Source organism: Paroedura picta, chromosome 11, assembly GCF_049243985.1.
Source record: "Paroedura picta isolate Pp20150507F chromosome 11, Ppicta_v3.0, whole genome shotgun sequence".
NCBI lineage: Eukaryota > Metazoa > Chordata > Lepidosauria > Squamata > Gekkonidae > Paroedura > Paroedura picta.
Window position 1 is genome coordinate 191,082 of NC_135379.1, and position 15,882 is coordinate 206,963.

A 15,882-nucleotide genomic window follows, 5' to 3' on the forward strand; every position below is an offset into this window, starting at 1 on the left:
CAGGACCCCACCCCTTCCCAAGGCCCTAGTTCCACTGTGCCCCCCTCCTGGAGCCCCCCTCATGCCCTGGGATCCTGAGGTAAGGTACCCCGCCCCTGCTGGAGCCTTTTGTGCCCTGCAGCTCCGAGAGGCCAAGGGGATCGGGCCGGTCTCTCATCCTGCCTCCTCCTTGAGAGCAGATAACTCATCGAAGCCCTTACCGGAGCTATAGGTCGTGGGGGGAAGAAGGGACAAACCTGGCATCACCGCGGGCCTCTTCCTCAGAGGAGAGGCTTGGGGGCTCTCATCCGCCCCGCCTCCAAAAAGCTGAAACGACAAAGGAAAGCAGGCTCGCGCTCCTTCAAGTCCTGCTAGGTGGCAAGATTAGTATCCCGCCTTTCGTCAAACTGTCTCAGAGCGGCTTACAAATCACACCGGAAACATTCCCATCGAAAAACAAGAGAAGAAACCTCTCAGATACTCCCCCTCCCCGCGCGCCCCTCAAAAGGCCGTCTCTCTCTCTAAGAAGCAGGGGACAGAGGGGTTTGTGTCGGGGCTGCCCACCCATTGCGGGGGGGGGGGGAGTCATCCAAAGCCAAGCCTATCGGCTCAGCCCGAACTCTGAAGTACATTCCCTGGGCGGGATGGGGTGGGGCAGGCAAAGACACAGAGAGCGATGGAGGCAACCCAACAGCCTGCCTGACTCCCTCGCTAGGCTGGCCCTTCTGGACTGGGGCCGCTGCTCCGACGCGCAGGGGTGCTTGCCGAGGGACAGGAGAAGACCCGCCGGTCCCTCGGGCTGGAATCTGCTGGTTTTTCTGGGGTGGAGGAGGGGTGTGCGCGAGGAAAGCGGGTTCCTATGCAGAGCAGACGACGGCTGAGGCTGGGCTGGGGCTGGAAGGCTAAGGGGGAAACATGGGCGTCCCTCACCACCTGCCTGGACCGGTATCACTGCGGGGGGGGGGGCGACGGTGGGAGTGGGGTGTCTCTGGTCTGCCCAGTATTAGGCAACACAGGCTGCCGTCTCCGTCCCCCCGTTTTGGAAGGAATGGGTCCCTGGAGCGAGGGCAAAGAGATGGGCAGCGGCGGGCTGGGCGTTTCTTACTGCCTTGGCCCGACAGGGATTGATCCGGGGACAAGGCAAGTCACTCAGAAACCTGATTGCCATCGAAAGGAACCGACTCTCCCGTCGGAGCTGTTGAAACATGTATGGCCCGGTGAAGGGCTAGGCCAAGCGGCGGATGGGAGCCGGGCAAGGGGGGCACCTGCTGCCCACCCGCTCGCCAACCCGCCGACCAGGGCAGAAGGCGGGCCAGCGGAGAAAGCGCGGCAGAGCCTGAGTAGGACTCCCGCCTCGGGGATCGGTCCTGGAAGCGAGCAGGCCCAGGGTAGTCCTGGAGACAGAATCTGGCCCGCTCGGAAGCAGAGCAGCAGCCCTGGACCCCGCCTCGCCCTTCAAGCGGGCAAAGTGCTGCTTGGTCCCCGGGGAATCTCATCTGGCCCAGGCGCTACGCGGGGAGTGGGGGGGCGGCACTTGCCCTACCCTGTCCGTCGGCCACAAGGACAGCGTCCCCTGCCGCATCCCGGGCCAGCGGGAGGCAAAGCGTTCCTAACTTCTCAAAGGCCAGATCCTTGCCATGTCTGCCAACAGCCTCTTTGCTGGCCTTGCCGGCCCGGACTCCAGATCTCCTGGCGGCTTTGGACTGGGCCGCTCTCCCCGCGCCCCAGTGCCAGGCCCACTGCCCCCCCCCCACAAACACACACCCCGCAGCCGATAACCAGAGTGAAGCACGGGACATGGGCCTGGAGCTGCCGAGGGGGGGGGGGGACTTAAAGGACTTCCGGGTCTGGCTCCCGGCTGGAGCGAGATGGCGTAAGGTAAGACCGGAGGCCGGCGAGGAGAGGCAGCACGAGGGGGGAGAGGCCCTATCCACCCCCTCCCACGCTGCCGTCTTCAGTTCCGCAGGCGTTCAGGAGAAGGGCGTCCCCAGCGTCCCCCTTCCAGCGTCCCCCTTCCCCGCCTCTGAAGGACGTCCCATGGGAGTGCGGGTGGCCTCTCCAGGGCCAGGCATGGAAAAGACCTGGGATTCCACCGGGCTCCAATTTGGCCTGGAGGGAGACCAATATAGAGGGGGGGGGTCGGGTGTCAGGTTGTGAGCTTTCCCCCCTCCCTCAGATGTGAGCCGCCCCGGCAGAGGTGTGAGGAAACAGGCGCGGGGTCAGCTGCTGCAGGCCGGCTGGGGGCCCCGCGGGGGGGGGCGCTGGCCCACTGCCGGAGGGTTTCCGGAGTTCCGCTTGCCCACCTCCCGCCCTCTCGGGGCTCCGCAGCCGCTCCCAGCCCGGCCAGTATCTCCGATGTGGGGTTCCCGGAGACGGTGTAGGCTGGGAAGCGATGGGGCATCCCCGGGTGCCGGCCGGCCTCCGGGGCAGCTGGTCCCGCCCCACAAAAGGCCCTTGTGCGCCCGACCGGTAATTGGCCATCATCCATCACCAGCCATAATAGCTGATGAGGCGGGAAGGGGCGGTGCCTTCCCATGGGCCCCTCGGGCGCTCCAGTGGGAACTCGCTGCTGCTGCTGGCCCGACCGCTGGGCGGGCGGCTCTGGGGAGAACTCAAGCGGAATTTGAGGAAGATGGATGAGCCCAGAGGCAGGGCGACACCCCCTCCCCCTCCATCTCCTCCCCTTCGCGCCCGCCCGCCCGCCCCCTCGGCAGACAGCGCCAGCCCAGGCAGCGCCGCGCCAGGCAGAGGGGAGCGGAGCCCGGGCTGCGGGCAGCTCCGAGTGGCGCAGCGCTGCTGCCTCGTTTGAGGCTTCCTCGAAGGCACCGGCCCCGCTCCGACCCCGGAGGGAGGCCCGCGCCGACCGGGCTGAGGCTGGATCCGAGCAACGGCCCGCCGAGCTCCCGCCACCCGCACCGAGCCTGGCGCCCAGCAGGGCTCGGGCCGGCCGTCCCGGCCAGTCGCGGCTCTCAGGGGCCAGGGGGCGGCGGCCATGCAGAGACCGACGGGGCAAGGCGCCGCTTTTTCCATCGACTCCCTCATAGGGCATTCTCCGCCGGCGCCGCGCTCCGGGCCCTTGCTCTACACCGGCTACCCGATGTTCATGCCCTACCGGCCCCTGGTGCTCCCCCACGGGCCGCTGCCGACCGCAGCAGGGCTCCCTCCGCTAGCGCCGCTGGCCTCCTTCGCCGGACGCCTCACGAACTCATTCTGCGCCAGCCTCGGCCAAGCCGTCCCATCCATGGTGGCGCTCACCACGGCTTTGCCCAACTTCGGCGAGTCCCCCGACGGCTTCTACCCGGCGCAAGAGCTGCCGTCCGCCGGGCGAAGCAGCACGGAGCCGCCCTGCCGCCGCCGGAACGCCGCGGAAAGCCTAGAGGCTGAGGATCTGCCCGCCGGCCGGGACAACGGCCCCCCCGATCCGCCCCTCCACTTCCCGGAGCCCTTCCCGCACCTGCCAGGTAGGCTGCGACTGCCGGATGACTGGGGATCCGTGTGCGGGGCGGGGCTGATCAGGTGAAAAGAGCGGCGTCGTGGCCAGGGGCCGTGCCGGACTGGACAGGGGAGGCGCCCGCGGCAGGAGGAAGCTGCTGCCAGACGGGGAGTTGGGGGAACTTTTCTCCGCTGGGCAAGTCTCCTTCATTCTCGTAGGCACTGTGGAAGGGATGCAAGCCACGGCTGAGCGGGGGAGAAAGGGGCTCTGGTGGCCCTTCGGAAGCCCTCTTCCCCTTCCTGCTACGGCTCTCCGTTGGCCCGCCAGCCCGCTGTCTTCTGGCCTCAGACATGCCCAAGCCGGGGTCCGCGGACCGCGGCCGGACCCAGCAGGCGAGGGGAGGGAGATGATCCGGGCGAGGGGAAGCGCGCGAGCCATGTGCGTGGATGCCCCCACCCCCCGGCAGCCGCACAACGACGGCCAGGAGGGGCCGTGGCGCCCCGGCGGAGGGGAGGGGAGGGAAGGGGTCGAGCCCGCTGATGGCGTGCTTTCCTCCGCAGCAGCGGGCCGGGGCTGCTCCCCTCTGTCTGAGAGGAAACGCGGGCGGGCCGGACTCGTTCAGCCGAGCCTCCAGCGGTCGAGCCTCTGTCCATGGTGCTAGTGGCGTGACCCCTGGTCTTGCGGGGGACGGCCCGGACCGGAGGAAACCTACCGCTTGTGTCCAGCGGTTCCCCTGAGGAGCTCTTGGGGTCAGGCGGGAGTCTGGGATCCAGAGGCGGCGGACTGGCGATCCACCACGATGCACGAAGTCGCAGCCTGAGGGCTCCACCCCCGCGCTCGTCCGGTAGCTCTTCTCGTCTTCGGGGGCTTTCGGGAGGTCTTTGCAAGCATGTGGAAGCCGCTCCCCAAGTGGGCCGGGGTTCAGGGGAGGCCGTCTCCTCCCGAGAGTGGCCTGGCCCAGGCAGAATCCCACCCGTAGCCAGCCCAGGGCTGGTTGCGCCTTCGGTGCCGATGGGGGCGTCAGCTGCAACTGACGGTGAAAGAGAGGTGTCCGGTTTTGGCAAGCGAGCAGTCCCCAAACGTGCCTGCCAAGACCTCGCGCTTTGCTCACCCTTCCGCACCGGTTTCCAAGGTTGTGGGATTGTAAATTAATGTCCATTTATTCCATGAAGTGGGTAATGTGTGAGGTGCGGGGCTCCAAGGGCCCCTTGAAGGGCTGGGGATCGTCCCCCTAGAGGGCATGAGGGAAGCAGCTTCCGAGAGAATGAGAGGGCACCGGAGGTGACCAGTGCCCCCCACCCCCCCCCCCAACGCACAGGGACTATTTTTACCAGCCGTTTTACGAGGAAGGGCCTGGGCCATGCACCCTCGGAGTCGGTCGTGATTGGGCTCTGGGCCGGAAGATGCCCTTCTGCCCCCAGGGCCGGCTTCAGCCAGCCAGTGCCCCTGAGCAATGTCTCATTGTCTTGGAAAGGGAGAAGAGAAGCCTAACCTAGCACCCAACATGTCGGTTTGAGAGGGTGGCACGTTATTGCTAGGCTGCTGCCCTCTCACCTGGCAGCCTGCTGTTGGTGCTACCCGGCTGGCGGTTTGGCATGAGGTGCAGGGGGTCGCAGCCGGGCCAAAGATGGGCCCTCCAGGTCCGAGGAGCGGGTGCTGAGGGGCAAAGGTCCATGGAGGCCAAGCCCAGCGGTTCTCTCCACCCCGTACTCCGTCCTGCTGAGAGCAAACCGACCACGCGGAACCTTCCTTGTCCGACAGGAGGCGAAGGCGGGGAGCCCTCCTCCCTGGCCCCGGCTGGCTCCGAGGCGGCGCTTCCGGCTGCAGCGCAGGGACAAGTCCTTCCCGGGACGCAGGAGCCCTGAGACGGCGGCTTACTCGCCAGCAGCCCCACGCCACCCCAGGGCCTGACCCCTCCGCGGCCGGCATGCCTCCCTCCTCCCTGTCGAGGGCGGAGAAGACTCGTCGGCCCCACGAATGGCCTTTCGCTGCCAGGGAAGGCTCTGCCCTGCACGGGTCCAGCGAGTGACCGCAGGGGGGGAGGCTGGAGCCACTTATCGGAAGCCTCCATGGAACTCCTCGCTTCCTCTGAACCGGCCTGTGCCCCACAGAGAACTGAGCAAAGTGGAGCAGGGACTCGGTCCAGCTGTCTCCCCCCACAGCCCTCTAGCAGCCACAGGAGAAGGGAGTGTGTGAGCTCGAGGGGCCGGTCAACTGAAGGTGGGTCCCCGGCAGCCTCTCCCCGTGAGTCTGGAAGAGGCCGCCCGTGCGACAGAGGCTCTACGGGGCCCTCCCAGGGACTGAGAAGTACCCCCTGACCAGGGGCGCTGTTTGCCTGCCTCCCGGCCGTGCCCGGGACTCTGTTAGCGGCCGCCTCGTAGCAGAACTCCTTTGGCGGGTGTGTGTGTGGGGTGGGGGATGCCAGCGCCAGCCACATGACCCGGGGGCCCGCACTGCTCCACTGCCGGCTGGCCCCGTTCCGCGGGCCGGCATCCAGGTAGCGCAGCCGGGACAGAATTCCTCTGCTGTGGGATTGGCAGCGGCTCCGGTTGGCCTCTCCTGCTGCGGATCTCCCCCTCCTGCAGTTCAGAGCTCTTCGGCTGAGGACTAGTCCGGTGGAATGGTCCCGATCTGCAGCACTACTTAGTGCGAAGGGAGGGCCGCGCTTGGGGGCGGGGAAGTGCACACTCAGGATTCATAAAACGGGAGGAAGGGAGGGGATAAAGGGAACAGCCATTGAGAGCGGCTGGAGGAGAGACATGGGGATGGGAAGGGGAGTCGCCCCCCTTTTGCAAAATAAAAAAAGTGGAAACTTGGGTGTGTGTGTAAAAAACATGTAACACTCCCTTTCCTGTCGTGCCCAACTATCCTTGACTGATCGGGCAACATAAAACACATCTTTCATAACTTAGCATGTGCGATGTACTATTCGGTACATACATGGAATTTAAAAGTATAAATGTCTTCATTTTTGTATAAGCAAAACCGCCAGTCGACGGCACCCTCTCCTACCAGAGCGCGCGAATTTTCGTTTGGCCCTCCGAGAGGCAGGACAGAAGAAAAGTGGAAGGTAGAACTGCCCCAATTCTGAAGTCAACAAAAGAGAAATCTGTTTGGAGAGAAACGCTCTCACAGCATCAGAGCTGGCAGGATATTAAGTTAAATTTTATAAGACTGAAACACTTAACTGTTTGATAATGTGTTATTAAGCACTTTATAGCCTATTATTTGCTGCCCAAAGTATTTTTGTTAAACTAAAAAAAAATAGGTTTCTTGCATGAAAAGGGTCACCCCGCGGGCACATATCGAGCATGCCAGAAGGGAAATCAAATCGCTTGAACTCCACCAGAAAATTCTCAGGTGCTGCTACATCTGACGCTGAGACGCCTCAAGAAGCATTTCCTTTACTCCAAAAGGGAAAACATCCCATAGTAACCCCCCAGGATCCCCTCTCCCATTTTCCCGTTTTTCTAGTCGAAAAATGGAAACACACCATCTCCCCCCCCCTCCCGCGAATCCGCAATCTTCCCCAGGACTCCTCATTTATCGCCTAGTGTCAAAGGCATTGGGGGCTGGGTGGGCTGCGGAGACCTTTAGACCGCAGCACCAGGACAAGGGGCAGCCTTGCCGTCAGGGTCCTGGGGGGCTTTGGGCCAATCTCTCTCCCAGTCTGGTTGGCCTCAGCTCTGGGGAGGAGGGGCGGCATGAACGGACCAACCGGAAGAGGTATGGGAGCATGTCTAGGGCTCCTCGATGAGAGAGGCAGACCCCCTCCCCCGGAGACGCATCCCCTACTCGGGGCTACTGTATATCGGCTGGCAAGCCCACCCCCCTAGGTTGGGGCCTTCTATGTGGCCGCTAGGACCTGCTTGGGGGGGGGGAGCCCGCTGTGGAAAGAACTGTGAGCTGCAGGTGAGCAGGCTGACCATAGGCCTTATCCTGGGTCCCCTCCGGGCGAAATAAAGGCCCAGCCTGTCTGTCTGAAGCAACCGGAGACAGGTGGCTGGTGGCCGATGGCCCTGAGGCTCCTTCCTCGGGGGGCCCTCCTTCCCTCCCATAAGGCAGAAAGAAGAGACCACAAGTGTAGTGTAGGATGGGGTTGTGTGGCCACTCCCCGTCCACAGGCACAACAAGTCGCTTCTGATTACTGGGGCGGTATTTAGTCTACCACCGGGTCGCAGTGACCAGCGAGGGGGTCCTCCCAGGAGCAGTTGGCCAATGTTTGTGGGGCAGGGTCTGCGGGACTGGTGGGTCCTTGGCCAGGAAGGGGCGGTGAGTGCCTGGGATCTAGGCCCTGACAAAGCTTGGTGTAGTGGTTAGGATTAGAAGTGCCGATTTCTAATTTGGCCAGCCGGGTTTGATTCCCCCCCGTCCCCTCCACAGGCAGCCAGCTGGGTGATCTGGGGCTCACCACATCACTGATAAAGGGAAGGCAGTTGGAAGCCACTTGGAGACTCCTTCGGGTAGACAAAAACGGCATATAAGAACCAACACTTCTTCTTCGGGTCCCATGGAGGAGAGGGGAAGGATGCCAGTCCCTCTGGAGGGGAGGACCTGGTAGAAACCAAAGCCAGAAAGGAACAAACCCTGGTCGGCAGGGCTTCTGGAAGGCCAACAGACGCCCCCCCCCCCCCCGGTAGCCGGTGAAGGCCACTTCCTTCTGGCATTGGAGACCAGGAATCAGGGACACACACACAGTTGGGGCGGAGTCCCCCCCCCCGGCCGCGCTGGATCCTGCCCCGGGTGCTCAGGAACCCTGAAGAGAGTATCCCCCTCTTCCCCAGGGACCAAAGCCGCGAGCGGTCCTTCCCTCTCCAGGCCCCCGGATCGGGCTGCTGTGCAGGCACCGGCCGAGCTGCAGCTGGAAGCGTGGCCCCGGAGAGGGAATGTGTAGCCTTGCCCGCGCCGGGGAGGCGGAGGTGGCGGCGGCCGCTGCTCAGTCTCTCTCTGAGGAAGGGCCCGTGCACACGAAAGCTCATAGCGTGACCAAACTTTGTGGGTCTGAAAGATGCCTGACTTGACTCGATTTGTTCCGCTGCTTCAGGCCAACATGGAGACCCCCCTGGAATTTAGCCCCTATCTGAGCAGCACGACTTAGCGGAGGGCAAAGGCGCTCGCCAGGCGCTGGCGGCCCCGCTCCAAGTACCCTCGCGGCTGCACACTGGACGGCCCCTGCTTCGGAGGAGCCACAGAAGTCCAGTCTGCGGAGCCGCACGTCCTCGTCGGTGGGCGGCGGAGTGCAGAGAAGGCCCGGGAGGGCAACCTTCGAGCGAGGGCCCTAGATACACTGTCCGGCCAGCCCTCTGAGCGCGTGCAGAAGGCGCGGCTAGCTCTCTCTCTTTTTCTTTCCGGCAGAAGGGAAGGCCTACAGCTCGGACGAGGAGAAGGCGGGCGAGGCGGCGGGCGGCAGCGACCGCGACGACGACGAGAGCTCAGCCGAGGCGGAGAGCGAGGAGGAGCCGGGCCTGGACGGGGCGAGCAGAGGCAGCATTGTACTGGGGCCCAAGGCCAAGGCCAAGCGGGGCTCGGGCGGCGGCGAGGCGGGCGGCGGGGGTCCGCCGGGGGGCGCTGCCTCCTCGTCCTCCTCCTCCTCGTCAGGGGCCGGCCCAGGCAAGAGCCGGCGGCGGCGCACGGCATTCACGAGCGAGCAGCTTCTGGAGCTCGAGAAAGAGTTTCACTGCAAGAAGTACCTGTCGCTGACGGAGCGCTCGCAGATCGCACACGCCCTCAAGCTGAGCGAGGTGCAGGTCAAGATCTGGTTCCAGAACCGGCGCGCCAAGTGGAAGCGCATCAAGGCGGGCAACGTCAGCGGCCGCGCTGGCGAGCCGGTCCGCAACCCCAAGATCGTGGTGCCCATCCCCGTCCACGTTAACCGCTTCGTCGTGCGCAGCCAGCACCAGCAGCTCGAGCAGGGCCAGCGCCCCTGAGCCAGCGGGGCCCACCCCCTGTGTACATAACCCCTTTCAGTGTCTCCCCTGCCAGCCGGTGCAACGGCAGCCTTGTGATGATGGAAGTCAATAAAGCTATTTTCTATGGACTCGGTGCCCAGCTGAGCAATCCCCTCCGGATGCCTTCCTTTCTTCTGCTAGCCTGGCCTCCTAACACCCTGCCCTGTGCTCTGGCCTCACCCCTCTGGTGGCCCTTCGGACCTCCTGCCTGCACCCAGGACTTGTCCTGCAGGCCTCCCTACCAGAAAGGGGTGGGGAGGCCACTGGGAGCAGCAGTCAGTCTGACTAAACAAGACAGGATGAAATTGCTGCAGGAGCCTCCAAGAGGGGCTGCTTGGTGTTGGGTAGGGGTAAGCCCAGGTCTGTGGGCTGCCAGGTCCTCCTGTTCCTGGCACATTGTAGGGGCCCCTGAGACTGAGCAGAGCCCACTCAGGACAATTTCTTCAGAGCGGCGGTTCCCTTTCAACGGTGGAATGCTGAACTCCAGGCATCCCTGGGAACTGGCTACCCTTGACAGGGCTTGCAGCTGCTTCCAGGAGGGCCCCAGCCTCTACTGCCCACCCACCACCCAGAAAACAGGCCGGGGCATCCCAGGAACCAGGCTGCTTGCAGCAGGTTGTTTTACGGGCTGCTTCTCTTTGACGGCCCCTCATTCTGCGTTAGCAGATGTCTAGACCACCTCTCTCCCACAGGCAGCCTTGAGGTGGCTTACATGAAAGCCACGTACATACATAACAGCACTTACTCTAAAAATTAATCCCTAAAAGGAATTATTTATCTGGCAACTAATTTTAACTGTCTACCTATTCCCAGCACTTCTGCCATCTTTTTCTTTCCTCACCTGTTGAATATGCAGGTGCTTCAATGGCATGGGCAAGGGGGGAGGGGGGAAGAATGGCAAGGGTTGGTGGGAGGGGGGCCCTTTCAGGAGGTCACTCCACGGCCTGGCGGAAGAGCGAGGTCAGGGCCCTAGACTCAGCTGGCAGCTCATTCCACCAGCCTGGATCCCTGGCTTTAGTTTTGGGGACAGGGATTGCTGATACATTTGCACCCCTCCCCTTCCCAGCTCAATGGTCTCTGCCAGTGTCTGGGCTGCAGCCCTTCCTCTGGCTCCTTGGTCGCCCCTCACTGTGCTTGCAGAGAACACAAGCAGCCTGGAGGGTCACCAGGTCCAAACCTGAAATGACCTTGGCCAAATGCATGGCCGATCTGCAGCAGGCCCAAAAGCAGCTGGAATCAGTGCACGTAGAGGCTAGGCTGCCCTCCGCCAGTGGCAGGGCCCCAATCCAGTTGAGCTCTTCCAGTCCTGCAACTCCTCCTGACTCACCATGAGCACAGCATGGGGGATGCCCCTAATGCCCATTCCCATGGAGGCCAATCATTGAGCGCAACCAGAGTGGCACACCAAGGCTCTGGCAGCCCCCACAGCCCCCTAGCCAGCATGGCCTGCCACACCACAGGAATCCCTGTGCAGAGCCCCAGCCTGGCCTGGCCTGGCCCAGAGGCCCCCTGCCTGCAACGCCCACCACCACCACCACCTTTAGGTCTGCACAGAATGGCTGCAAGCCAAAGTAGGAAAAGCTCCATAGAGCAGGGCCACAGATGATGCTTGGGCACCAGGTGCTGTTGGAGAAGGAGGAAGGGATAGGGTGGGGACCCCCTTTGCAGAACAATCCTCCCCCTGTCCCCTACGGAGGGGGGGGGGAAGGCATGACCTCGCCACAGGCTAAAAGGGGGCTCCCTTTGGCTTTGCTAGCCTGAGCTGACTTAGCAAGAAAAGGAATTCCATGGGGGCTGAAAAGGATGGGAGAGACTCCATACAAACAAAGCCAGGAGGCAGTGGGCAGGGACCCCATCTCCCCTCCACAGTGGCAAGGAGAGAGGGAGGCTGGACAAGGAAATGGCCATGTGACCAGCGTGCTCCCTTCTCTCCACGGCTGGTTGGAGGCTCTGATCCACTCCCGCTTACTCCCAGGGCGATCATGGCCTGTGGCCCACTCCTTTGCCCTGAAACAAGAAGAGCGCACAGCCAGTGGGGAAACTATGGGGAGCACAAGCCATTGCTTTATTGGGCAGCTGCTCTGGTGCTGCATGTCCTTGCACACGCTCTCTCTCTCTCTCTCTCTCTCTCTCTCTCTCTCTCTCACACACACACACACACACACACAGATGTGGGCACATGACCTCACACACATGCATAGAAAAGAAACATATTTACAGAATGTCATCATATAAATATTTCTAATGTACATTTTATACACAAGGGACAGCTAGAGGGGCAGGGCACATCTGCAAGGGCCCCGCCCCAACAGAGGACGCAGCACTACAGAAAAGACAGCAGCAGGGGGGGCATACAGGGGAGGATTTCCCTTTGCGCAGGGCCCTAATTAGGACCCCACCTTCCCTTTGTCCTGGAGGAGGGAGGAGCAAGCAGTTGCCCACTCCGATTGTCTGACCCACAGCAGTGGCCCAAAGTGCGACAGACACCGATCCTAACCAGCCTGGTTTCTGAGGGAGGGGGCAGTGGTGTCTCTGCCCCAGGGGATGCACACAGCTGAGGCCCCTGCAGAAAGCCCTGGGTCAGCTTGGTGCTGCAGCTGTTAGGCAGGGGGACGGTGGCCTGTCCCGCATTCAGTGAGCTGCAGAGCACGGTCTCAGGGCAGGGAGGCCGAGGCATTGTTGTTGAAGTTCCGATGGGGCAGACTGGGCGTCAGGGAGGCCATGGAGGAGTCACTGGGGCATCCGTGCTGGGTTAGGATGTCCATGCATTCCTGGCTGCCGGCACAGCGGGCATAAGCAAGAGGGGTCAGTCCTCGGGCATCCCGGCTCTTCACATCCACACCATACTGCAGGGCAAAGCAGAGACACCAGGCACTCAAAGGTCAACCACGGGAGCAGCCCTTTACCTTCCCACCCCCTGCCCTTGGCCATCACTGGTGTGCACAGGAAGTGCTAAGAGACCCAAGCCCTCCAAGGCCAGAGGGGGCAGAGCCACTGGCTCCAGCAGCCATCCCGAACCAACCCTGCCTCTGCTGGCTGGCCGGCAGGCAGGCAGGCAGGCAGGGGGGCCCTCTGCTCAGGTCAAGCGATGACTTTACCCAGATGAGGAGCTGCGTGAAGACCACGTTGGCCATGGCGCTGGAGAGATGCAGAGCAGTCCGACCGTCTCCGTCTCCGTAGGTCTCGTTCACCTCCTCCTTGGTGCCATGGGCCAGCAGGGTGACCACGGCCCGCAGGTCGTCTTCCACCACGGCCCGCAGCAGCTGCTGGCCCAAGGGGACGTCGGAGTGTGGCAAGGGTACCAGGAAAAGCTGTTGCTCATACTTGGCCCGGATCCAGCGCTCCTTCTCCTCCCTGAAGAAGAACAAGGAGGCGCAGGGGTTGTCACACCCACCCTCTGCCCCTGCCACACCCCTACAGAGAGCCCTCCAGGCCAGGCATGGTGCCAGCAATGGGGAGGGGGAGGGTGGACAGCATTATCTTCACAGCTGTCTCTCTGCCCACACAAAGGTGCTGGCGCTAAGGGGCCCCGGATCGATGCTGCACACACCCCGCTATCTGCTGCCCATTCTGTCCATCTGTATCTTCCCAAGCACATGCCATGCCGGCTATGGAGCATGCTCAGTGGCTCCTGCCCCCTGACCCCCTCTTATCCACTGATAAGGCAGTAGAAAAGGCTGTTTGTCTGGGTGTCGGGATGAGTGAGTGACAGACAGAGGGGACTCCGACAGGAACAAACAAGGCAGCCCCCCCTGGGGCCCATGCAGCCAGGCAGCTTTGTTTAACCCCTTCTTTGAAACGGACAGGAACAGGACGCCTGAGCAGCCGGCCATGGCCGGAGGCCTCTGCTGTCTTCCCACCACTGCAGGCTGGGTGGGACCAAGGAGGAAGGATGGGGGCTTGGAGGACAGGCAGCCAGCCAGCCAGCTACAGGAACCTCAAGACCTGCCTGGCCAGCCATCTCCCAGGGAAACGGCAGGCCTGCTGCTCTGGAAGGCCAGGGCCTTGGACCCGTGCCACGACAGGACTGCCCAGGGGGCATGCGGCCTCTCAACCAGGCCTGAGTCACAGGCCCGGGAGGCAAAACATGGTGGCAGCAGTGGTGGTGTGCGCCTTGGTCTCCTCCGGTCCATTTACACACCACCCTGCGAACTCTCCCAGGTCAGCTGAGGTCCCTGCAGAAGGTGACTGAGCAGCTTCGACCCCTGGCTATCCCTCCGTCCAGAGCTTGGAATCCTGGTCTGGACGGCAAAAGGATCCTGGCACAGCCAAGCTGGGGGAGTGAGGGGCTTACTGGGGCCTCCTTCCACCTGCAGCCTTCCCTGTGCCAAGGGGAGAAGAGATGACAACAAGCAAAGCTCCCACTCTTGAGCAGGAAGCAGAGAGATTAGAATGTGGCCCTCCTTTCGCCTCCCATCTGGAATCCCTGTGAGAGGGGGGGGAGGGAGGCTGGCAAGGACCAGAGCCATTGCTGAGGGGCCCAGGCTTCTGGGGGCAATCCTGAAGCCCAAGGCAGGTCCCTATTTTTATATTCATAAATACCAAGTGAGTTAAGGTTGACGTCACTGCACATCTCTATGCTGAACATGTGCACTTTTGCACCAGCGGGACAGAGACACAGTGAAGCCAGCCCAGGCATGTGCTCAACCAGCCAAGGACTTCCACCCCCTACCTCCCATAGCTGGCTCAAGGAGGCCGAGGGGCCCTTTGGTAGGCCCAAGAGTCACCGCCGTACCTGGAGCTTTCTGGACCTGGTTTGGAGTAGTTCTCCATGGCTCCCTCCCAAACGGAATTGGCCAGAGCGTTGCCAATGGCTGTCATGACCGCCACCAGTTCCAGAGGCCAGTCGTCCAGGTCGAGGGACCGGACGCGTGAGAGGTGCGTGCCCAGGTGGCGGTGGATGCCTGAGCACTCGATGCAGATGAGAGCTCCCAAGTTCAGGCTGGCCCAGTCCGGGTCTACGGAGAGAAGGGGAGGGAGGTCAGCCCATCCCTCCCTCCCTCCGTCCCTGCCCCACCCTGCACTTCCCCGCAGGTGCTAAATCAAGGCAATGCTTCTGGCTTAAGGCAAGGTGAAAGCTGCCGCAGGATGCCAAGGATTGAAGTTGCCATGCTGGGGATACCCCCCTCAAGGCTGTGTGTTGCCCCCTCTCCCCTCTAGGGAAGATCCCTGGCAGGGAGCATGGCGCCATCCTCCAGCGTACCCTAAGGAGGTTTGGAGCTGGCACTTGCATATCTCACAGCTCTGAGACTTGAGCACTTAATTATTTCTACTTAAGCCGCCTTCTGGAAAACTGTCGTCCCCACCCCCCTCCCGATTGTCTATCTGGCTCCAGTTGCCAGCCCTGCAGAGGAGTTGGGGGTGGAGAGGTGGGTAGAGCCTCCTGGCAAGGCTGGCTGTCACTCACTGGGCGCATCACAGTCAACGCAGAAGCTGTTCCCACGCACCGTGCGGATGGACTGGAGGGCGAGCGCATCGCTGTGGCTGCCCAGCCGCGTCTGAAAGACAGACAGACAGACAACCCCTCAAGTCTTCTCCCTCATACTCGTGGACACACTCTGGGCATTCTCTCTTGGCACCGGCCCCTGATGCCACGGATACCAGCCACCCCCCCCTCGCCCCCTGGGAGCCCGTCTCACTCAGTAGTCAGAAAAAATGTTCTGCACCTGCCTAGAGGGGCACTCCGCCCCATATGACCTGCTGAAGCTTCCCGCCAGCAGCAGGCCCCTCTACCTTGTTCTTGGTGCTCTCACAGCTCTGGAGGCTGGCCAGGATCTGGCTCTCGATGGCATGCACCCAGAGCTCCCGCTCCTCCTGCGTGGAGGCCTCAAAAAGCCACGTCTGGCCGGTCAGAGACACGATAATGAACTCAAAGGACTCCTCTTGCTCTGGAGGACAAGGAGGAGAGGAGAGGAGAGCGGCCTCAGCACTAGAGCAGCGCCCACCTTTAGGCCCCCCCCAGCAGTGAGGGAGCCCTCCCAGACAGGGGTGGGGCAGGGGGTGCACAGCCCACGTTTGGGCATCCCACTGTTCTGCTGCCTTCCTGCCCCACAGCGGCCTTTCCTTGGTCCCCTCCCTCCGCCTCTGGAGGGCGTCTGGACGTCACCACTGCCGCCTTCCCGAGCCCAGCTCAAGGAGGGAAGTCCTGCCTGCCTTCAGCAGAGGGGCTTCACTCCACAAGAGGATGACGGTGGCTGGCCCAAGATCTCTGGATGTGTGTGTGCTTTTCTCCTGACTTAAAAGGGGGAAACACAGGGAAGGACACTGCCTTCCAGGGAGACAAGGAGGAACAAGTGAGAAAGGAAGTGGGGCTGAGTCTGGGCCCAGGTACAATGGAAAGGCCAAGTCCCCCCACTCCTCCACCTGCAGTCTCGTGTGTTGGTTGGTTGGGTCTCTCCAGGGTCTCCTCTGGCCTTGTTCCTGGGAAGTTATTACAGCTGTGGCCCTAATCCACTGCAGAGTGGCCTTTCAGTGCTGACTGAAGTGTCAGCTGAAAATCCCCCCACTCTGGCCAGCTGCTTT

The 15,882-nt window shown here is 62.5% G+C and overlaps 2 protein-coding genes across 8 annotated transcripts in view; one reads left to right on the forward strand and one right to left on the reverse strand.

The window, feature by feature from the left end:
• Window positions 1–2,730: 2,730 nt before the first annotated feature.
• GBX1 (gastrulation brain homeobox 1) lies at window positions 2,731–9,420 on the forward strand. The gene is made up of 2 exons (XM_077303884.1): window positions 2,731–3,440; window positions 8,768–9,420. The coding sequence occupies exons 1-2, from the start codon at window positions 2,972–2,974 to the stop codon at window positions 9,337–9,339; spliced, it is 1,041 nt and encodes a 346-aa protein (XP_077159999.1). The 5' UTR covers window positions 2,731–2,971; the 3' UTR covers window positions 9,340–9,420.
• Window positions 9,421–11,584: 2,164 nt separating this feature from the next.
• The window catches only part of AGAP3 (ArfGAP with GTPase domain, ankyrin repeat and PH domain 3), a 77,660-nt gene continuing 73,362 nt past the window's right edge, over window positions 11,585–15,882 (reverse strand). For all 7 annotated transcript variants that reach the window (XM_077303521.1, XM_077303520.1, XM_077303519.1 and 4 more), the window contains 5 exons: window positions 15,094–15,248; window positions 14,768–14,858; window positions 14,096–14,318; window positions 12,459–12,714; window positions 11,585–12,206 (listed from right to left, as the gene is read on the reverse strand). In XM_077303521.1, coding sequence (XP_077159636.1) covers window positions 12,015–12,206; window positions 12,459–12,714; window positions 14,096–14,318; window positions 14,768–14,858; window positions 15,094–15,248 — 917 coding nt within the window. In that variant the 3' untranslated portion in view covers window positions 11,585–12,014. The remainder of the gene's footprint in view (window positions 12,207–12,458; window positions 12,715–14,095; window positions 14,319–14,767; window positions 14,859–15,093; window positions 15,249–15,882) is intronic.

Bases quoted from the DNA above. Each gene is read 5' to 3' on its own strand.
- GBX1 (XM_077303884.1), top strand. From the start codon at position 2,972: ATGCAGAGACCGACGGGGCAAGGCGCCGCTTTTTCCATCGACTCCCTC. The intron at 3,441-8,767 runs GTAGGCTGCGAC...TCTTTCCGGCAG, and splicing joins GCCCTTCCCGCACCTGCCAG to AAGGGAAGGCCTACAGCTCG.